This window comes from Puma concolor, chromosome B2 (assembly GCF_028749965.1).
Source record: "Puma concolor isolate L17-30 chromosome B2, mPumCon1.1.hap2, whole genome shotgun sequence".
Taxonomy (NCBI): Eukaryota; Metazoa; Chordata; class Mammalia; order Carnivora; family Felidae; genus Puma; species Puma concolor.
Window position 1 is genome coordinate 131675297 of NC_141671.1, and position 24295 is coordinate 131699591.

The 24295-nt window shown below is 37.1% G+C and overlaps 1 protein-coding gene across 2 annotated transcripts in view; it reads left to right on the top strand.

The window, feature by feature from the left end:
• The first annotated feature begins 21 nt into the window (after nt 1–21).
• The window catches only part of ZC2HC1B (zinc finger C2HC-type containing 1B), a 42241-nt gene continuing 17967 nt past the window's right edge, over nt 22–24295 (top strand). Inside the window, exons 1-4 of one of the 2 annotated variants that reach the window (XM_086708063.1) lie at nt 22–469; nt 10048–10109; nt 12713–12832; nt 13361–13499. In XM_086708063.1, the coding sequence (XP_086564189.1) occupies nt 442–469; nt 10048–10109; nt 12713–12832; nt 13361–13499 (349 nt within the window). In that variant the 5' untranslated portion in view covers nt 22–441. Of the gene's footprint in view, nt 470–2602; nt 5255–5637; nt 5835–10047; nt 10110–12712; nt 12833–13360; nt 13500–24295 lie in introns of those variants that run through there. The other variant, XM_086708064.1, reaches the window with a different exon arrangement.

Consider the following 24295-nt stretch of genomic DNA (forward strand, 5'->3'; position numbering starts at 1 on the left):
TTTGGAATTTAGGAACAGTGAAGACAGGAAGCAGAAGAAGAAATAATCAAGAAAACTTCCTTGGCTTCAGTAAGTACCTGGCTCAAAATCAGAAATATTTACTTCAGTTAAAACTAGAAAGTTTGTCTTTCAAACATTATTTAATGCTTGGAATCGTTCATATTTGATTAAAAGACATAGTTGAAAACTTTCCTTGTTTTTTTGGTGAGGTTTTTTTTTTGTTTTTTTTTTTTTTCGGTTTTTTCCCCTGTAAAACCTCTTCAAGGCTCAAGCAATGACACCATCACAATTGTTAATTATTTGGTAAACTGTGACTTCCTTGCAACAGATGAGTTGTTAGTGACCCTTGTTCCTGTGTCCATGACTAATGTGTTATCTGGACTGTTCTGGGAAAAAAAAAAAAAAAATCCGTGGACACTGTTGGTCTGAGTTGGGAACAGAATGGCTGAGACACAAGCATTTTTAGCCGGTGAGCTGCATTTGGTAACTAAATTATTAGAAAGGCTTTTCTATAATTCATTTGATTACAACGTTTCCAAACTTGGTGGGTGTTATTTTGTTCTGTTTGTTTTAAATTGTAAATCTGGGTACTCAAGGATTTTTAAGAGCTGTGAAAACCAGTAGCATTAGGTACTCAACCAGCACTGATACTCAGCAGAAGAGCTTGTCTTTTTTTTTTTTTTTTTTTTTTTAATTTTTTTTTTCAACGTTTATTTATTTTTGGGACAGAGACAGAGCATGAACGGGGGAGGGGCAGAGAGAGAGAGGGAGACACAGAATCAGAAACAGGCTCCAGGCTCTGAGCCATCAGCCATCAGCCCAGAGCCTGACGCGGGGCTCGAACTCCCGGACCGCGAGATCGTGACCTGGTTGAAGTCGGACGCTTAACCGACTGCGCTACCCAGGCGCCCCTGAAGAGCTTGTCTTTATAGAAATAGACTCTGACTGGGGAGTGTATGTTTAAGTGTCAATCTGCAGAAGCACAAGGTCAAGTGATGGTTTATGTTAATAACTCTGTGAATGTATTAAATCCTGACAAGATTGATCATTTATTTTGGTAGCTATCTCAGTTGAAGGTATTAAAACCAGCAAACCATCAAGAATCTTAGACTTGGAATATTATTTTGACTTGGTATTATTCAGATTCCTAAGGAGCCTCTTCTTTTACTATATATATATATATATGTATATATATATATATATATATATATATATATATATATATATTTTTTTTTTTTTTTAAGTTTGAGAGGGATAGAGAACAAGAGCAGGGGAGGGGCAGAGAGAGAGGGAGACAGAGAATGCATCCCAGCAGACTCTCCGCTGCCAGTGAAGAGCCTGATGCGGGGCTTGAACTCAACTGTGAGATCATGACCTGAGTCGAAACCAAGAGTCAGATACTTAACCAACTGAGCCACCCAGGTGCCCCACCTTAGGAGCTTCTCATATCACTTCACTTGATTCAACACATTTAAATCAGCACATGTTATATTTTGCAGTCAAGGAAAGGTGACTACAAGCCATGAATCTTGCTGACGTATTATTGTGACTTAGGCTGGTTATCCTCCAAATGTAAAGATCATCTTTCTATTCTAGAGAGCAAAATTTACATATTTTGGGTTATTGTGTAAAATTTTGGAGTATTTATTATTTGAGTTATTTATAAACAATGGTTGGGAACTTAACAGAAGGTCCTTGTGAATGTTGAGTCCAGAGCGATAAGGGGGCTTTTGCCTTCAGAGACCACATTATCTGTGGAGGCAGGGTGTGCAGCAGAATCTGACCACACGAAGTCACTGATAAGTACCACTTGAAATGGGGATCTTGGTACTTGCTGTTCCCCTTGAAGGGCTTACCTCAAATAAAGCTTACTTAAGGTTGGTTTTCAGTTGTCACCTCCAACTATAAGCTTTCACCTGACCGTATTTAAAAATAGCAACATCCCTCCCCTGCATTTTTTACGCTCCTTCCCTGCTTTATGGTCTCCATAGCATGTGTTGGCATCTTGTTTTTCATTCTCTCACTATGGCAGGGAATTTTTGCTGCTTTATCTGCATGGTCTAAAACAACTTGTGGCATTTGATAAATGTTCACTAAGGAGTATATAAATGAATGGATAGGGAAGACATTTCACCACTGCTTAAACTTGGAAGGAACGCTAGGACCTAAGCCTCCAGGTTAGCTAGGAGAAAAAAGGCCTGAGGCATCCCAGGTAGAGGGCAAAGTCATGAAGAATTTGCCTGCTGTACTGGAAGCCCCTATTTTGTATGAGCTTACTTTTTACTTGTTATAAAGTCACTTTCAGATACTTCAAAACTGTTGATTTACAAGTTTAAGTATCAAGAGCTATTACCACTTGTGTATATTGTTGTGTGGCACATTGTATCCATACCTCCATTGTGATGTCATCAAATCATCTCAGGTAAAGGACAGACAGCTCCAGCCAGCTTGTAACTTTACTATTATCAGTACATTTATGTCGCTTTTTCTTGCGCATTGATTAGTATGTTTTATCCACCTTGGTTGTTACAATGAAGAAACAGGATAAGGTAAAAATTCTAATGGCCTTTTTTTTTTTTTTTTTTAAGAACTGGAACATAGCCACCTGTGGTTCCATCCTCAATTTCATTCCACTCTTTCCCCTCAGGAACTCTTAAGTACTGTCTGGATTATATTAATCATCACCTGTATGGTATTCCTAAATACAATATCTTGTGTAGTGTAGTTTTGAAACACTAATCTGGCTTTATGAGGGTAATAGTTACTACCAGTTGATGAAGGCATGCTTGAGCTGAATGGTCTCTGAGCCTGAGTTCCACATCTAGAATTTACAAGAGCCCCAGGTGGAGATGTCATTGAACCAGATGATGAGTGAATCCTAGGGAACACAAGTCCCCTCAGTTGAAACATCTTGGATCTCCTGCATAAATATGCTTAGTGGCTGAATGCTCATTTTATATTTTCTGCTTCTAAGGTCACCGTGATCTAAAGATCAATGCAGAACCTTCCTGTGGAGTGAAATGGGTGTCCTCAGCTCATGTAGATGTCAGAATGGGAAGGGAAGAACAAGCACTCCAATGGGACATGGTCAAATAAGCCAAGTATAGAACAGAATGGGAGCCAGATACACTAGGACATACTGTCCTCCCATTAAAAGGCAATGAATATCTTGCTCACAGCAGCCTTCAACCTGGCAGTTTTTCATTACACGCCTTCAGATATGGACTGGTTGCCTTCTAGTTTTTCCAGCTGTTATCTTGGGAGTTACTTTCCCTCTTGTGTTGAATTGCCTATTTGCTGTATGTTTTACTCACATTGTGGAGCACATCCTCCAGTAATTCTTGAGACAGGGTATGTGGGAAGTCAACTTCTTGAAACCCTGCATGTTGAAAAATACACTCAAGTCTCATATTTGATAAATACCTCGGCTGGGTATGAAATTATAGGTTGTAGATTATTTTCCCTCTGAAGTTTAGAGGATTCCCCCCCCCCCCATTTTATAAATTTACTGTATGGGAATCTGAAGCCATTCTGATTCCTAATATTTTGTATGTTGTTATTTTTTTCATCTCCGTAGAATTCTGTCTCTAGCATTCTGAAGTTTCACGATGTTACAGATCTATTTTCATCTATTGTGTGGTGTCTTTTCAATGGAGGCTCATGTCCTTTCACTTCTGGAAAGCGTTCAAGTTTTTTATTTTCTTCCCTGTGTTTTCTCCTTTTTTTTCTCTTGAATTGTTATTTGGAGTAGGACCTGCTGGACCAGAGGTACTCAAATTGCTTATGTTTCTCTCCCATCTCTGTGCCGTTTTACTCTACTTTCTGAAAGATTTCCCTAAGTGTATCTTCCAAACTTTGTTGAGTTTTTCATTTTTCCTAGAAGACTTTCAATTTCTAAGAGTTTTAGTTTTTATTTAGATTGCTTTTTTATTTGTTTTGGGCTTACATGCTAGAGTTTTTCTTCAGATCTTTGGAAATTCTTGTCGGCTCATTAAGACTAGAGAAAGGAGACACTGGAAATTCTGAATGGATAAGTGACGTTTGATAATTTTGAGCTTTATTGTAGTCTGAGTGAGCTCTTTGGGTATCTTTCCAGTGTTGGTATCTTTAAGTATTTTGTCATGGAATGGTTATATTCTCAGGGAAGTTTTCATTCTGCCTTGAGAGTAAGTCTGGTAGGCAGAGTTCTATGAGCCAGTAGAGGAAGGGGATTTGGCGTATTCTCTGCTTTCAGCATCACTATTCATGAAAGTAATCACTAGGTTAATCATCATATATGCACACATATGGCATCAACCTTGATTAATCAAGTCCCTATTTGCAAATTTGCCTACTTGCTAAAATTTGAAAACCTAGAAACAATATTGTGGTGCTTTCATGGTCATTTGCAGACCTGCACATAGCAGTTAAAAAGTTGAGTCACAGGGCACCTGGGTGGCTCAGTCTAAGGTTAAGTGCCCAGCTTTTGCTCAGGTCATGATCTTGTGGTTTGTGGGTTCAAGCCTGCTTCTGGCTATCTACTGTCCATGCAGAGCCTGCTTCGGATCCTGTGTCACCCACCCACCCTCTCTCTTTCTCTTTCTCTCTCTTTCTCTCTCTCTCTCTTTCTCTCTCTGCCCCTCCTCTGCCAGTGCTCTCTCAAATACAAATATTTAAAAGAAAAAAAGGTGAGTCACCCGACATGCATGTTCCCAGCAAAATTAGAACAAAGTGATGCCCTGCCTTCTTGTTTCAGCTCTCATCCTGTAAACAAGTGTCCTTTTCACAGTCTGTGCCACATTTTTCATATTTTTGCAATTTTTCTTGGTGATTTTGCTGTACAAAATGACCCCCAAACACAGTGTTGAAATGTACTCTAGTGTTTCTGAGTACAGGAAGTCTGTGATGTGCCTTATGGAGAAACTATGTCTGTTAGATAAGCTTCATCCAGGCATGAGTTATAGCATTGCTGGCTATGTGTGTTCATGGTTACTGAATCAACAATATATATTTATACAAGGTGTCTTTAAATAGGTTGATAGGTTGATAAAAATAGAGTGACCAGAGGCTCACAGGACCTTGACACTGTATTTCCCCTAGAAGCAGTAAGTCTGTATTTGCCCATTCAGTGCTCACAGAGACTTTATAGAATGTAACTACCACAAATAATCAGGCAACATGAGGCGCTGCTGAAGACATGGATAGGCACACCTCCTCTTTCAATCCTTTTGGGAGAGTAGACAGGCTACAGTTGGAGAGGGCAGTCACCCAGAAGGTAGGGGCGGGGGGGGGGGGCGTCTAGGAATCCACTCTTTTCAGAACTCTTTCATCTTGGCCCTCCATATTTTAGCAGGCTCTACCTCATTTATCTCATCCTAATTCCAGAGATACTTGCTGCTCTGGGGATTCCTACAACTTTGAAGGGTTCTGCAGTGTTGGTTGGGAAGTGGATGTTGATGTAGTTTTAAATCTTCTGGGTCACTTATGTCTATCAGTTTTCCAGAGTCCAATTTTTTTATTGTCTTCCTTCCTCCATGACCTGTGGCTCTCTTTGTCTCTTTTCCTTTACTGCAGTTTTTTGGGGACTTGGGGGGAAAGCAAAAACTGATTTGGGTGTTCTCTCTGCCATCCTGTCTTAATTCCTCTTTTTTCTTTCAGAACTCATGTTCCTGAGATAAGTTAATAAGTTGTTACCCCCTTCACCATAGGGCCATGGAAGATGTTGATATTGGTAGTAGTTGTATGTTCTGGACTGCAAAGGACAACGTGAGAGTTTTTTGATTCGCTGACAACTGAATGAGAAAATGTCTTCCTTTTCTTTTTTCTACCATGCCTTTGTAAGGAAGTGTGGATTGGTAGGTGTCTGTACAGAGCATTCTTAACTTCCAGCTCAGAAATAGTAGGTCTAGTCAGAAGTAAAATTTTTTCCAATTTCATTACAGCCATAATCCTCTCCAGGCTTCTCATAAAATTTTTGAACCGAGATCTTTGTGATGCTTATTTTTCATTGTTAACATGCTAAACAAAACTGTTGATGGCTTCCAGATCACTTTATTTTCCTTATTTAAAAAATTGTCTTAAGATTTTGAACCAATGTATAAAAATAATAGCCAATGTGTAAAAACAGTGGCCACTTTAATAGTCTACTAAGTAATACTCCTCTTAGGGTAAAGACAAATAGCTAAGTTGGTACTTACTGTTTTAGAATATTTCCTATCAAAGAGTTCTTTTTAAAAATGTCAGTGTTTTAATTTTTAAAACAATAATGAGTATTCTTTGTAGAAAAATTGAAAATGCAGGAAACTAAACGTGCACCTTTATTATCACTTAGGTGTGTGTATCACATATATGTGTGTGTGTGTGTGTGTGTGTGTGTGTATGTATATCTATACATGTAATGATCTATTTCCAGTCTTTATTTGTAAATATATGAATAAAAATGTATCATTAACATTTTCCATGTTATTCTCCCACAGATCGTTTTTAATCACTATATTCTCATTCACTGATTGGCAACCTATTTTTTAGTATAATTTTTGACTTTGTAGGCCATACGGTCTCTGTTAACAACTACTCTACTGTTGTAGTGTGAAAGCAGCAATAGATAGTATATAAACAAGCAAATGGGTGTGATTCTTTACTAATAAAGCTTTATGTACAAAAACATACAGTGCCAGATTTGGCCTACTGGCCACAATTTGCTGACCCCTAGATGTTTTTTTAAACTTCTTATTTTGAATAAAATTCGTGCACAAGAATTGCAAAATAGTAGGATCCCATTCACCTTTTACCCAGTTTCCCCAGTTTAAGGTCCAGTTTAACTAACTATAGTACAATATCAAAACCAGGAAACACGCATTGGTGCAATGTTCATTTATAGTTCCAGACCATTTTGTTACATGTATAATAACCACAACCACGTTATAGCTACAGAACTATTGCATTACCCAAAGGTCTCCCTCATTGTATCCTGTATAGTCGCAACCACCTCCGTGCCTTCCTTGTTGGCAATCACTATTTTCCATCTCTATAATTTTGTCATTTTGAGATTGTTACACAAATGAAATCATACAGTATGTGACCTTTTGAGATCGGCTTTTCTCAGCATTGAGATCCATCTAGGTGTTGCATATATCAATAGTGTTCTGTTGCTGAACAGTATTCCAGGGTTTGGATGTTAACAGTATAACCATTCACCTGTTGCAAGGCCTTTTGGTTGTTTTAAATTATTTTAAGGTTCTAGTGATCATATATTCTATGTGATTCAGCATTCTGGAACAAGTACTATAGACCTCATTGATCTCCATGTTTGGTTTAAGTGACTTAGGCACGTGTTCCCTTCCTTATAGTCAAGCTTCAGAGTGCAGTATTCCAGGTGTTCTGTTGAATATCGTATCGCATTATTTTAAACTCATTGAACTAATTAAAACTCATGGATTTAAATCAGAGGCTATTTATCCTTCAGGGACTTCCATTTGTTTTGCAGGTTAGTACTGACATATCTGCACTTATGGTAATGGTTGGATACATAGTCTTAATACTTGTAGAGACAGAGACTCAAGTTTTGAGTCTCAGTGTTATTGCTTACTACCTGTGGTCTCGAGAAGTCCCCCAACTTTCAATCTCTGTTTTCTTATCTGTTAAAAAAAAAAGGTGGTACCAACTCTGTCTTGCAGGGCTGCTGTGAGAAGTAAAGGAGATTACATAGGAAAAGCGTTTGGGAAACCGGAAAACACTACACAAACGTCACAGTAATAATCATAAAAATCATCCTTCATTAGCAGTTTAGAAAAAGCAGTTTTGTAATTAAGATGAGTACCTTTTATTCACTAGTAAGTGTGTGGAAGGGTGGAATATTCTTGCTGAAAAAAAAAAAAACCCACAATTTTAAGACCCAGTTTTACAGAGTTAGAAGGCCAAAAGAACAGAGAGGAAGAGTAATATTTCTGTATGCTGTAATGGATGACCTGTGTTGCAAATACAATACCATCTGGCAGATGTGAGAAGAAATCATTTAAATCAACAATGTCTGTAATGAGCTACCATCTGATTCCTGTTAATCAGTCCTTCCTTTTTCAAACCTTTTCTTGGTTTCCATGACCCTGTTCTCTCCTGTTTCTCCTTCTGGCTTATCATCCTCATCTTCTTGGCCCTTAAATACGGAGTTCCCTAGGGATCATCCCTGTACTTCTCTTTCCATGACCTCTTCCCTGGCAATATCATGCCTTTACATCACTCTCCAAACAAAGCCTACATCTGTGTCTCTAGCCCTGACCTCCCTCATTTCCATCCTGCTGGCTGGATGACTCTCTCAAACTCAGTATTTCCAAAGCTGAGGTCATTTTTCTTACTAAGATGGCCCTTCTTTTCAAATTCTGTTTCTGTCCACAGCCCGACCATGTTCTGTGTCCTTCAGCACTGTTCTCTCTTTGCCACTTCCCCACTCCCTCCACAGCTAGTCATGTTGTCAGTTCTTTGAGCCTGGTGTCTCCCATTTCCTCTTTTCTTTCCGGTTCCAGCCTACACCTTTAGCTTTTTAACTGAAATCCCATCTTCCCTCCCGCTACCGTCCATTCGGCCCTCCTCACCTTTGTCACATGAACCTTCCACAGCTCTGTTCGGATTCTTCTTCATGTCAGCGATTGTTCCCCTTGTTGGTAGGATAAAGCCCAGATTGTTAATCTAATATAAAGTCCTCTCCATGATCAGCTTTTCTAATCTTTATGTATTCAATCCAGGTGAACTTTAAGTAATAAGAAGCAAAATCTTCTCAGAATTCCATGTTTTCCTTTTCTTTTGACACTTATCTAACTTTAATGTAATTGATGCCCACATTCTTTTCTGTGCCGGACATATGTATGGTTTCTCTCAATATTTCTACAGAGTTGCATGTAGCAGATATTTATTGAATGACTGGTCTTGTGGTAGAAACTCAATTCTTGTTTGGCCCATGCATTCAACAAGTATTTACTAAGCACCTTACTATGGGGTCAGGTACTTTGAGACATGGGACATATGTGGGTGCAATCTCCTGCCTTTTTTTTTTTTTTTTTAATATTTGACTTTATTCTTCATTTAACTTTTAAAACACTATAGTTGAATATCAATAACAATAGCAAGTAGTGAGCGTATTGTGATTATAGTCCTTCACTCATTCACAACTGTATATAAAATGCCAGCAGTGAGTGTTCTTCACTGACCTCAGTAAGAGGTCTGACACCAACACCACCCCTAGGATGATGCTTATCCTCACATGCTTCTCCACTGTAATGGTCCCATCTTTCTTGATTTAGCTAGAACTCCTCAGTTCTTTCTACTCGGTCCTTTTCATCAGTATTTTATACTCTCTCTCAGGTAGGAGTTTTTCCCGCAAAACTCTTTGAGAGAGAGAAAGCCATTCTCAGGAAAGTTGACCTTAAATTTGATTATTAGGTGATCTTTTACATATGACCTATGATAAATTGCCATGCCTTCATTGAGCACACACACAGACGTTGCACTCTAGTAGGAATCTCAAAGATGTTACTGTTAGAGAATTTATCACTTTTAAAAAATATTTATTTATTTTGAGAGAGACCGTGCGCACAAGTGAGGGGATGGGCAGAGAGGAGAGAGGGAGAGGATCCCAAGCAGGCTCTGTGCTGTCAGCATGGAACCCAGTGCAGGGCTTAATCCCACAAACCCGTGAGATCATTGACCTGAGCCAAAATCCACAGTCAGACGTTCAACTAGCTGAGCCACCCAGGTGCCCCAGTTAATTTATGACTTTATACTAAAGTATTAACTTTGTACTTCTGTCTAAAGCAAAGCTATCAGGTGCTTAGTTTAGGAGTATATTAAATGTACTCTGGTTGCCTGAAGGATATGGAATTTACCTGTTTAGTGAAGTGAGAAGTCTCTGTTAGAAGAGGAAAATGGGTGAGTTCATGAAATATCTTCCTAAGAGAAGTTGGTGGGGAGGGAAAAGAGTGAGGAGATCAAGCTATTGAGGTCCCCTCCAGTTAGTCATTTCTTCTTGGGCAGGCAGTTCCACGAAACTAACATAATGTGCTTTTGGATCTTATACAGATGGCAATCAGGAGTTACTTCCCTGTGAAGTCTGTGGAAGACGCTTTGCAGCAGATGTTCTGGTAAACATAAAGACATTTTGTAGATGTGTTTCGTTGGAGTTAAATGAACTGTCAAGTCAGTGAGGAGGCTGTAGCGGCAAAGATTAAAGACAGATGTGGAGAGAAAGCGAGGGAAGAGGATAGGATAACCTATGGCTGGCAGGCCCGGAGGACACTGAGGCGGATAGATGCCACCCCATTCAGAAGGGAGTGTAATTAAACATGGTACTCTTAGAAAAAGGATGCCAGATGAAAGTGTTTTGGCACAGCTCATTGTCTCTTGAGAGCTTTTGGCTCTTTTGCCTTTTCTATAAGCATCAAAAATTCAAATTTTAAGGCCAAAGCACCAGGGAAATTAGCTAGTCAAGAGGAATGAACATTGAATTTGGAGCATCTGGAAACTTGGCTTTTAGCCTCAAATTTGTCACTAATTCTGACAAGTCCTTTAACCTCCCTCTGTTTCCTGCTTTGCCACGTATGAAGACAGAACCTTTCAATTTTCAGGGGTTTTATGTAATTTGAACAAAATGGATGTAAGGCCTGTTCCAAGATTTAATTGTTAATTAGATTCAAGCTAACTGCATGTCAAGTCCCCTGATTGATGCCTATAAAGTGGAATAAAAGCTTACTTTATTTAAAAATTGGGGAATCAAACAGGTATTAGACCTCGGTATTCTAAAGAGATGCCCAAGAAAAATGATTAAAAACAAACAAACAACTTAAGGTGATAATACAACTATGAGATTGAACATTTTAGATCAAGGAGACATAAGCAGACTTAAAGGTTTTGGACCATATACCTGACTATATTTGGGGCAAAAGACTATATAATAAGGTTGTAAGTTTTGTTTCTCTGGGGAATTTTAAAAATGAAATACCTGTTCTGATTAACTATAGTTAGCGCTTCCTGAATTTAGAAACAGGAGTTCACAGGGCCTGTTGTGGCCCAGGAATCCACCGGTGTGCTGCTTTTTGCCAAGCCAGGCTTGCACCCCATAAGGATGAGTTGCAGAACTAGGAGGTACCATTCCATTTGAAATGGAATCACTGAATGTCAAATGTGTCTTGGCGTCTTCTTGTTTTTTACTTTCTAGGCCTATCTCCAGGCTACAAAGAGCATTTGATCGAATGATGTGATACCTTTCTTTCCTTTAATTTAAAATGGAGGGGACGCCTGGATGCCTTAGTCAGTTGAGTGTCTGACTCTTGATTTCAGCTCAGGTCATGATCTCATGGTTTGTGGCTTCAAGCCCCCACATCCAGGCTCCGCAGTGCGGAGCCTGCTTTGGAGTCTCGCTTCCTCTCTATCTCTCTCAGAATAAATAAACTTAAAAAAGATAATAATAAAATGGAGGACACCTGGAGGGCTCAATCAGTAGAGCATGTGACTCCTGATCTTGGGGTCATGAGTTTGAGCCCTACATGGGGTGTAGAGATTACTTAAATAAAACTTAAAAAAATAAAATGGTATAGCTTGTTTGTAACCAAGTATAGGGATTTTTTATACAGTCCGTATTTTGTTGGGTCTGGACAAAGGAACTGTGTGTTAACCATTATGAGTTCCATATCCACCAAGGAAGAGGCCATTTAGTGGAAAGTTGTTGGTATAATTCTATAGCAGTGATGCCCTAGCAGATTTTGTAAGGGTGGTACACAGGCAAAGCTCTGTTTGTTGGTGCCGTTTTTTATGTACTAGAAATGTTGACTACTTAAAGGATTACTTGGCTGGAGTAAAGAATGTTTTCCCTGCCGATTATCTGTTAAATGTTAAATATTGTAACACTTTAAAACTTAATATTAAAAGTTTAGATTTGCTCTGAAATAGATGACTTCATGGATGTGAAATGTTTGGATAAATTAAAAGAAAATATTTTCATAATGTAAATGGAATTGGTGTATTCTTCACTTATTTGTATGGTTGTCCCAGTTGTCTTTTGCAGATGTTCTCAAATATTTCTTTGAAACCTCTCCACTCCTTGAGGAAGTTAAGTAGTTTAACGTGCTCTATGTAGAAAAGTGGCCCCGTTGAATTCAATTTTGAAATTGCTGAGTGGTAAGAAGAGTTTTCTTGAGAAGGTTCCATCGGTAGGAGCTAAGTTTCCCCCTGCTGTATGCAAAGGGCTATCTCAAAAGAACGGTAAAATGGAATATTAGGATTGCTGGGACTCAGATTCCCTGTATGTTACTGGATGCCTTGCTCACGGAATTTGGAAACCATGGAGGCAGGAAACAGGAGACAGGAAAATTTCCTTGGCTTCAGTGAGTACCTAGCTCAATATCAAAAATATTTATTTCAATTTAAACTAGAATGTTTGCCTTCTCAACGTTATTTAATGCCTGGAATCATTCACACAGCCCAAGTGGTAGAGTTCAGTGTATAAAACCAAATTCGAAATAAGTCTCTGTAGCTGTGGAGGCCTTTTCTTGACCTTGCCCTCACGCAATATCTAGTGATGTGTAACATGGGTGGAGAGAGCCAGATGGATTTGCTCTGCTGTGATTTGAGAGTTAGAGAATGAACTTGGCTCCGAAGGTGAACCCCGTCATTCTAGTGGGGGCTGCCTGAGTACAAACCTTGTGACTATACATGTTAAAAATTTTAATCCCCACTGTTTCTTTTCTAGGAAAGACATGGACCAATATGTAGGAAACTCTTCAACAAAAAGCGTAAACCTTTCAATTCCCTGAAACAAAGATTACAGGGCACTGACATTCTCATTGTGAGAACAGCTCCTCAGTCCAAGGTACTATCAGTATCGTGCTTGTTCTTCTTGATTACATCCTTAAGTACATTAAAGCCCCTTTTTGGCTCTCTGGTTTCATTTTTGCTTGATAGTGCAGTGTAATGTCATGTAAGTATAATCCACCTTTACTGTTTTCTTTTTAATCATGCTCACTTAGATTTCGAAATGTATTTCAGATACTTTCCAGATGTGGCAAAAAAGAATCTCGTTTATGTTTTCATTAGTGTAGCATTAAATCTCGCAATTAACTTGGAAGAAAGTCCCTTTTCATCTTACAGTTAAGTCTTTCTGTAAAGTGTTGTCGTTTGTTTTTCTGATTGTTATTTTGTGTTTTCCCACACTGTTGTGACTTGCAAATTTTATTACTGTATTTTTCCAAATCTCTTTTTGTACTCTTGAACACAAATTTTCTTTTCCCTCCAAATTTCACAGTCCTATGTCCTGTAAATTTAAATCCCAGCTTAAAATAAAGTTGCAAGGGACAGATGTACAGTCGAGGTTAGTATATATTGGTTTTCTTTTTTATAGCATCAACCTGTGAGGAGATCTAACTGGAGACAACAGCATGAAGATTTCATTAATGCAATCCGTTCAGCCAAGCAGTCTACACTAGCCGTTAAAGAAGGCCGACCTCTCCCACCTCCACCTCCTCCATCCATCAACCCAGGTGTGGGGCCAGTTTGGTTTGCTTTGGGCATTTTATTCTTAACCAATTGTGCTTGATTTGGGGCCAGATCATCATGCCTTGCTTCCTCCTCTGCATTCTAAAATTAATAATAACAAATTATAAAAGTAATTTTATCATACAATATATCTTATCCTAATTTTATTTTAATTCCGTATAAAGATTCTGTGTTTCTTTCTAACTCTATTTCAAAATAAGACCACTACATAACTCCAGGGGACACCGTTCACATCATGGTCTATGAGAATGGGGCTGTGCAGGATACTTCTCCAGTACAGTGTCAGATACCCAAGCTCTGGGTTTGTTTGTTTGTTTGTTTGTTTGTTTGTTTGTTTTTGGTGGGGAGGGCAGGGGGATAGGGTTTTGTTGTGAGATAAAAATCCCATAATATGAAATTCACTGTCTTAACCATTTTAAGTTGTGCAATTTAGTGGCCTAAAGGCTTTTTACCCTAAACTTTTCATTTTGAAAATTTTCAAATTTACAGAAAAGAGGAAGGTATAGTACAGTAATCACTCATACACCATACCTTCCATTGAAATTTGACAGTTGTTTACATTGTCATGTTTTCTGTCTTATTTTTGGGGGGACAGAACTATTTAACACTAAGTTTCAGACATCATAACACTTTACTTTTAACTGTATCAGTATGCGTTTCTGAAGTATGCGTGCATTTTCTTGCATAATATAGGGACTCATATTTTCCCAGTTATCTTAAGAATGTCTTTTAAAGCTCACTCCTTGCTCCCTAATCACAATCCAAGAATCATGCATTTTTTTGTTGTTGTCTCTTTTCTTTAATCTTGCACAATACCCTTACTAAGCCAGTAGGCTTTTAGGATATCTTTTAGGACATCTTTTAGGATATCTCTTGTTCTAGATTTGTCTGTTTTTTTTTACTCAGGCTAATGTTTAACCTGTTCCTCTATCCTCTGTTTTTCTGTAAATTGGAAATTAGGGCTAGAGACTCTATTAGATTAATATTAATATTAATATTAACCCTATCAGATATAAGATTTTCAAGTATTTTCTCCCATTCTGTAGACTTTCTTTTCACTTTTTTTTTGTCTTTACACTTTCTTGATGATATCCTTTGATACACAAATTTTTTTAAATTTTGATAAAAGTGCAGTTTTTCTTTTTTTTCCTAGCTTTTGATTGTCAGATCCAAAAAATCATTGCAAAATCCATGTCATGAAGCCTTCCCCATGTGCTTTCTTCTAAGAGTTTTATATTTTCAGCTTTTACAGTTTTGTATTTGAGCCAGGTGGAGTTAATTCTGTATGTGGCATAAGGTAAGATCCCAGCTTCATTGGAAGTTGCATATCTAGTTTTACATGTGGGTATCTAGTTTTCTCAGCACTGTTTGTTGAAAAGACTATCCTTTCCCTATTGAGTGATCTTGGCACCCTTATAAAAAGTCATTTGACCATATATGTGAAGGTTTATTTCTGAGCTACTCTAGTCTGTTTTTCTATATGTCTGTCTTTATGCCAGTAACACCCTGTTTTGATTACTCTAGTAAATTTGTAGTAAGTGTTGAAAGTCCTCCAAGATTGTTTTGGTTATTTGGGGACCTCTGAGATTGTATATGAATTTTTAGGATGGATTTTTTTTGTTGTTGTTTCTGAAAATGCCACTGGGATTTTTATAGGGATTGCATTAAATCTATACATTGCTTTGAGTAGTGTTATCGTCTTAACAAAATTGTTTTCCAGTCCATGAACATGCAATGTCTTTTCATTTATTTATTTTCTTTTTAATTTCTATCATCAACATTTCATTGACTAGGTATAGGAACGTACAAGTCTTTTACCCCTTTGGTTTGATTTATTCCTATTTTATTATTTTTGATGTTATTGTAAATGGAATTGTTAAGTTTATTTTCAGATTGTTCATTGCTAGTATATAGAAATACGACTGATTTGAGGGTATTAATTTTGTATCCTACAACTCAGTTGAATTTTGTTAGCTCTAACAGTTTTTTTGGGGTTTTTTTGGTGTGGAATTTTCAGGGTTTTCTACATATAAAATTATGTCATTTGTGAACTGATGTAATTTTACTTCTTCCTCTCCAGTTTGTCTCTTTTATTTCTTTTTCATGTCTAAATCCTCTGGTTAGAACTTCCAATACTATATTGTACAGCAGTGGTGAAAGCAGATATCCTTGTCTTGTTTTCCATTGAGTAAATGTTATCTGAGAGTTATAACTGGCTATTTAAAACATAAATAATAACATATTGTGAGGATTATGCATGTGGAAGTGGTGAAATGTATGAAAACAATACAATAAGGTTAAGTAAGGAAAATGGACATACATTGTTGAAACTTTTCTGTGTAATAGACATGAATAAGTTTAGTACCCATTATACATGAATAGGTGTAGTATTGTTTGAAGGTAGAATATTATATCTTAAAGATGTCTATTATAAACCCTAGAGTAAACACACAAAAGTGTTGACATATCAGTAATAAGACAATAGGTGGAGTGGAGATAAAATGGAAGAAAATTCAATCTAAGAGAAGATAGGAAAAGGGGGGGGACAACAAAGAAAAGATGGGATAAAGACAAATAACAAGATGGTAAACTTAAACCCAACCATATGGATAGTTGCGTATAAATGACCTAAACCCTTCAGATAAAAAGCAGATTGTCAGACTGAATAATAAAGCAACGTCCAATTATATACTTTCCACAAGAAACACACTTTAAATAGCAAGATGTAAATAAATGTGCCAGGCAGGTGAGCAAACAAGGAGGTGACCCAGGTAAGCCTACAGAGACCACACTCTCAGGACAGCTGCTCCTATGTTAGCAGGCTGCTGCCGCCTCAAGGGGACATACACCAGGGTGGCCATATCTAATTTCTCAAAGGATGTCAGAAATGCAGATTTCCTGATTTATAAATACCAGAAACTCAAATGTTTTAGAAACTTCAAGTTTGAACCTCTGAGGTTGGAAGTCAGTCAGCGGTTTTCCTTGGAGGGGTGGGGATGAGCAGGAGTGGACATGAGGAACATTGCTGAGAATGTTCTGTGTCTTGATCCGGGCTGGATTACATGGGTGTGTGCAGCTTGAAAACATTTCGTGGAGACATACATTTACGATCTGTGCCTTCCCTCTTGGATAAAAAGATAAAAGGAGAAATAAACACCAGCAATGTCAAAACAACTATAGACTGGCATGTTAAAAGCATGGGGAAAGATATACATGCAAATAATAATCATAAAACCTGAGTGCTCATATTAATATCAGGCAAAGCAAATGTCAAGTGTTATTAACAAGAGTAACGATTAAACATACATATTCATCAAGAAGGCCTATCAGTCCTAAATGTTTATGTACCTAGTAACAGAGTTCAGAGAACATAAAACAAAAACTGACAAAACTCTAGACAGATTCACAGTTATATTTAGAGATTTTAGTGTTCCTTTCTTAGTAGCTAATAAAATAAGCAACAGGAAAATCAGTAAGGACATAGGACATTTTCTAATGTGAACAACAGTATCAACCAGTTTGACCTAATTGATATCTAAAGCTATAATGTGACGTGTAGCAACAGCAGAATATAATTCTTTTTAAGTACACATGGAGCATTTGTCCAGGATGTGTAGGGCCACAAAGTAAGTTTCAGTAAATGTAAAAGGATTGAGATATCATGCAGATCGTTACTTGACAAAGCAGAATTAAGTTGAAATTTATGATGAAAATATATCTAGAAAATTTCCTAATATTTGGAAATTATCAGCTTTTCTTAATGCATGGATTTAAAATGGGAAAATATTTTGAACTGAATGGTAATGAAAACATCAAAATTTGTGGGATTCAGCTACAACAGCGCAAGGAGGAGGTTTATAGCTTAAAAAAAAGCTTATAATTAGAAAAGAAAAAAACGTTTAAACCAATTGCTTTATATGTTTCCTCTTTAAAAAGTTTCAAGAACAAATTACACCTCAGTTAAGTAGAGGGAAGAAAATAGTAAATGTAGTTCACCATCTTAACAAAATATTTGTAAAAGCATATGATTATCCCACTAGATACAGGAAAAGCCTGTGACAAAATGCAACCCCTATACATGTTTATATAAGGAAATTCTTAGAAAAGGTAGAAATAGAAGGGAAACACCTCAATAAAAGGACATTTTTGAACAATCTGCAGTTAACATTACACTTGATGAAAAACTGAACACTTTCCCACTGAGATGAGAAAAAGCAAGGATGTCTTTTCTGACCACTTCCGTTCAATACTATACTAAAGATGTAGTACCCACCGAAACAAGGAAATAAATTATTGGAGAAGAAGAGGTAAAACTGTCTTTCTTCATAGACAACATAACCATGAATGAGTAAATATAGAAAATCTTAGGAAACTGTAAGAAAGCTACTGGAGTTAAAAGTTCATTTAACACACTTTTCAGGATATAAAGTCAATATACATAAATAATTTATATTTTTATATACTAGGCATAAACAATTAAAAAATGAAATTAAAAATATGTTTACAATTGGGGCGCCTGGGTGGCTCAGTCGGTTAAGCATCTGACTTCGGCTCAGGTCATGATCTCCCTGGGTTTGCGGGTTCGAGCCCTGCGTCAGGCTCTGTGCTGACAGTCCAGAGCCTGGAGCGTCCTTCAGATTCTGTGTCTCCTCCTCTCTCTGCCCCTCCCATGCTCATGCTTTCTCTCTCTCAGTAATAAATAAATGTTAAAAAAAAATACGTTTACAATTATGAGAAAGCATTAGTACTTAGGGGTATGGTTTTTTTTAAGGTTTTTTTAAATTTTTTTTTAATGTTTATTTATTTTTGGGACAGAGAGAGACAGAGCATGAATGGGGGAGGGTCAGAGAGAGAGGGAGACACAGAATCTGAAGCAGGCTCCAGGCTCTGAGCTGTCAGCACAGAGCCCGACGTGGGGCTCGAACTCACAGACCGTGAGATCATGACCTGAGCCGAACTCGGACGCTTAACTGACTGAGCCACCCAGGTGCCCCTACTTAGGGGTATGTTTAACAAAATACGTGTAAGACTTGAAAAATGAAAACCATGAAACACTGTTCAGAGAAATTTAAAAAAGACCAAAATAAATGGAGAGATTTACCATTTTCATGATTTGAAAGACTCAGTATTATGTTACCATGTCAGTTCTTCCTAAATTGATCTATGGACTCAGTGTAATTCCAGCAAGTTTTCTTTGCCACATAGGAATTCACCAGTTGACTTTAAAATTATATGGAAATTCAAAGGATCTGGAATAGCCAAGATAGTTTGGAAAAAAGGGAAAAAATTGGAGGACTTACACTACCTGATGTCAAGACTTATTATGATGTTAGAGTTATTCAGTAATTTGATATTGGTGTATCAATTGAACAGAAAAGAGTATCTGGATGTAGATCCATGTATGGGCGATTGATTTTTGACATAAATATCCATTTGGAGAAAATGAGTCATGATCCTTATACAAAAATTAATTGACAAAAATTAACTGACAAAAATTAATTCACAATGGAACATTGACCTTATAAGTGCTACAACAATAAGATTTCTAGAAAAACCAAAAATCTTTGATCTAAGAGTCAGCCAAGATTACTTAAGCAGGATATAAAATGTACAGATTTTTAAAAAGGAAATTGATAAATTGGGCTTCACCAAAATTAAAAATTTTAGTCTTGAGAGACACCATTAAGAGAGTGCAAAGGCAAGCCACAGGCTGAGAGATAATACTCATAATACATACTGACAAAGGACTCCTATCAAGAATATAGAAAGAACTCTTGAAATTCAAGAAGACAACCCAGTAAGAAAAAAGGTGAGAGATGTATTTGAACAGATACATCACAGAATAATGGCCAATAAGCACATAAAAAGATACTTAACATCATTTCTGTCAAGGAAATATGAATTACAACTACGGTGAGATACTACCACATACCCACTTGATGGCTAAAATTAAGGACTGACAATACAAATGATAGCGAGGATGTGGAACAGCTGGAAGTCTCCCACTGCTGAAGGGAGTGTAAAATAGGACAGCTACTCTGCACTGGTATTTTCTTAAGTTAAGCATATGCTTATTTATAGAGCAATTCTATACCTAGGTATTTTTGCAAAAAACTGGAAACGTGTCCTTAGAAAAGACTTATATATTAATGTTCATAGTAGCTCTATATAACATAAACTGGGGGAACCCCCCCCCCCCGGAAACCTCCATCAGCGAGTAGATACAAAAATTGTGTAATTATTTACAAACCAGAATACAACTCCACAGTAAGAAGAAAGTGCTACTATATAAGCAGCAACATGGGTATTCTTTTATGTGAAACTATACAACAGATAAAACTTGAGTGGCAGGAAGGGTGCCTGGTGGCTCAGTTGGTTGCATGTTGCACTTTTGATTTCAGCTCAGGTCATGATCCCAGGGTTGTGGGATCAAGCCCCACGTTGGGCTCCACACTGAGCATGGAGCGTGCTTAAGATTCAGTCTCTCTCTCTCTCGCTCTGTCCCTCACCCCCCTCATGTGCTCATGCTGTCTCTCTCTCAAAAACAAAACAAAAAAACCCAAAACTTTAGTGATAGAAAATGGAGTTTTGATTGATTGAGACTGGGTTTGGGGGAATATTGACTGAAAAGGGGCATGAAGGGAACAGTTCTGTGTTTTAAATGAAGTGGTTACACAAATGTGTACGTTTATTAAAACTCACTGGCCGGTATGCTTAAAATAGGTGTATTTTACTTCATGTAAATTAGTTCACATTAGTGATTCGACATTTGTACACATTACAAAATGCTCACCACGTTGAGTGTAATTAACATCTGTCACCGTACAAATTTACTACAATATCATTGACTATATTCTCTACACTATACTTTTTATCCCCATGACTGATTTACTTCTTACTTATTTTTAAGTTTTGAGGGGAAGATGAAACTATTTGGTACTGAAGTGCACAGGAATGTGGAGTAAAGGATTATGTTGGCTGTAATAATTTTCCAGTGTGAAAAGAGCTTACCTTGACTATTCTTAACACAGGAGATTATTTCAGTTGCTGAATGAATGAAATTTTAGAGCTCTATGTGAAAAATAAAGTATATTTTACTTGGGCCACTATAATAGTGTTGAGATCAATCATTGTGGGTGTTGTTGGTCTGTTACCCATTGACAGAGCACGTCCTAATTTTCTGTTCTTGTGTTAGTTTTCCTTGATTAATTTAATCTGCCTTTTTCCTTCCTTCCTTCCTTCCTTCCTTCCTTCCTTCCTTCCTTCCTTCCTGCCTTCCTGCCTTCCTGCCTTCCTGCCTTCCTGCCTTCCTTCCTGCCTGCCTTCCTTCCTTCCTTCCTTCCTTCCTTCCTTCCTTCCTTCCTTCCTTCCCAGAGGAAGCAGAAAAGGAGTAGGATAGGATGCTTTCGGTAATGCTTTTTGTATTGCGTCTGGTGTTCGTTTTGTTTTCTAATGGGAGGAAACTTACAGATTCCTTTTATAAAATTAAAAAACATATTTTTTTGGTGAGGTGACCTTTTTTCTTTATCCTTTGTTTAGGATTATTATTTAAGATTCATCCTTTATTGAAAGGGTGATTTACTTATATTGTAACTGGAAGTTTTTACCTCTTAATCCCTTTTACCTATTTTGCCCATCCCCGCACCTCCCTCCCCTGCTGGCAACCACCACTTTGTTTTTTGTATTTATAAGTCTGTTTCTGTTTTTTGTTTGTTCATTTGTTTTTTAGATTACACGTATAAGTGAAATCATACGCTATTTATCTTTCTCTGTTTTATTACCCTCTAGGTCCATCCATGTTAAATTAGTGTTTTCATTTCTTTGGGTAAATATCCAGAAATGGAATTACTGGATTATATGGTCTCTCTCTCTCTCCCTCTCCCCCTCCCTCCCTCTCTCCCTCTCCCTCCCTCCCTCACTCTCCCTCTCTCACTCTTTCTCTCTCCCCCTCCCTCCCTCCTTCCCTCTCTATCTCTTTCTCTCCATATATATATATGTTCACTTATTTTTTTTGAGAGTGGAGACTGAGAATCCCAAGTAGGCTCCATGCTCTGTGCTGAGCCCAAGGCAGGGCTTGATTTCACAACCATAAAATCATGACCTGAGCCAAACTCAAGAGTTAGCTTGAGCCATCCAGGCGCCCCTGGTATTTATATTTTTAATTTTTTGAGGAATCTCCATGTTCTTTTACACAGTGGCTGCATCAGTTTCTATTCCCACCAATAGTGCTTGGGGGTTACCTTTCTCTGCATCTTCACCAACACTTGTTTTTTCCTGTCTTTTTTATTCTAGCCCTTCTGACAAGTGTAAAGTAATATTTTATTTTGGTTTTGATTTGCATTTCCCTGATTAGTGATGTTGAGCATCTTTTCATGTGCCTGTTAGCCTTCTGTATGTCTTCTTTGGAAAAATGACTATTCAGGTCTTGAGTTCATTTTTTAATCAGATTTTTTTGGTGTTGAGTTCTGGGAGTTCTTTATATATTTTGGATACTAACCCCTTATCAGATATATCATTTTCAGGTATCTTCTCCGATTCAGTAGGTTGTCTTTTTGTCTTGTTCATGGTTTCTTTCATTGTGCAAAATTTTTTAGTTTGATATAGTCCCAGTTTATTTTTGTTTTTGTTGCCCTTGTCTAAGGAGACAGATCCAAAAATATATTACTAACTCCTATGTCCAAGAGTCTATTGCCTGTGTTTTCTTTTAGAACTTTTATGGTTTTAGGTCTTACATTTAGGTTTTTAATTCATTTTGAGTTTATTTTTGTATATGGTGTAAAAAAAGAAAATTGCCTATTCTCATTCTTTTGTGTGTATCCATCCAGTTTTCCCAGCACCATTTGTTGAAGAGATTGTCTTTTCCCTACTGTATATTCTTGCCTTCTTCTCTCTATTCTGTTCCATTGTGTCTGTTTTTGTGACAGGACTATACTGTTTTGATTTTTAGAGCTTTATAATAGAGTTTGAAATCTGGGATTGTGATATCTCTAGCTTTGTTGTTCTTTCTCAAGATTTCTTTGGCTATTCAGGGTCTTTGGTAGTTCCATAAAAATTTTGTTATTTGTTCTAGATGTGTGAAAATGCTAGATTTATGAAAAATGCTAGTGATAATTTGGTAGGAATTGTATTGAATCTGTAGATTGCTTTGGATATTATAGACATTTTAACAATATTAAATTTTTCAGTCCATGAGCATGGTGTATCTTTCCATTTATTTGTGTTGTCTTCAGTTTCTTTAATCAGTATTTTATAGTTATCAGAGTACAGGTCTTTCACCTTCTTAGTTAAATATATTCCTATTTATTTTATTCTTTTTGATGAAGTTGTAAGTGGGATTGTTTTCTTAATTTCTCTTTCTGTTACTTCATTTAAAGTGCATAGAAATACAACAGATTCCTGCATATTAATTTTGTATCTTGTAACTTTACTGAATTAATTTACTAGTTCTAACAGTCTTTAGGGTTTTCTATGTATATAGTATGTCATCTGCAAATAGTGACAGTTTTGTTTCTTCCTTACCAAGTTATATGTCTCTTATTTCTTTTTCTTGTCTGTTTTCTGTGGCTAGGACTTCTTGTAGTATGTTGAACAAAACTTGTGAGAGTGGACATCTTTGTCTTGTTCCTGATCTAAGGGGAAAAGCTCTCAACCTTTCACCATTGAGTATGATGCTAGCTCTTTGTTTGCCATATATGGCATTTATTATGTTGAGGTATGTTCCCTCTGTACCCATTTTGTTGAGAGTTTTTATTATAAATGGATGTTGAATTTTGTCAAATGCTTTTTCTTCCTCTATTGAAAGGATTATATGAAGGATTTTATCCTTCATTTTTTTAAACATGTTGTATCACATTGATTAATTTGCAGATATTGAACCATCCTTGCATCCCAGGGAATAAGTCCCACTTGATTGTGATATATGATCTTTTAAACATTTTTTATTTTTATTTAGTTATTTTTATTGATGTAGTTAACATACAATGTTATATTAGTTTCAGGTGTGCAGCATATTGATTCAACAATTCAGTACATTACTCAGTGCTCACCATGGTAAGTGTAGTCACCATCTGTCATCATACAAAATTATTGGTGTTACTGACTATATTCCCTATGCTGTATTTTTCCTCTCTGTGACTTACTTATTTTAATGTGAATTAATTTGAATTTGGTTTGCTAATATTTTGTTGAGGATTTTTGCTTTAAATTTCATTAGAGATATTGGCTTATAATTTTTTTTTTTTTTTTGTAGTAGCTTTGGTTTTGGTATCAGGTTGCTGGCCTCTTAGAAGGAATTTGGAAGCATGTCTTTCTCCTCAGTATTTTGGAATGGTTTGAGAAAGGTAGATATTAACTCTTCCTTAAATGTTTGGTAGAATTCACCTGCAAATTCATTTGATCCTGGACTTTTGTTTGTTCAGAGTTTTTGGATTGCTGATTCAATTTTTTTTTTTAATTTTTTTTTAATGTTTGTTTTTGAGAGACAGAGAGCAAGCAAGTAGATGAAAGGCAGAGAGAGAGGGAGACACAGAATCTAAAGCAGGCTCCAGGCTCTTAGCTGGATGCGGGGCTTGAACTCACAAACTGCGAGATCATGACCTGAGTGGAAGTCAGATGTTCAACTGACTGAGCCACCCACGCGCCCCTGCTGATTCAATTTCATTACTGGTAAATGGTCTGTTCAGATTTTCTATATCTTCATGATTCAGTCTTGGAAGATTTCATGCTTCTAGAAATTTATCCATTTCTTCTAAGTTGTCCAGTTTGTTGGTATATAATTTTC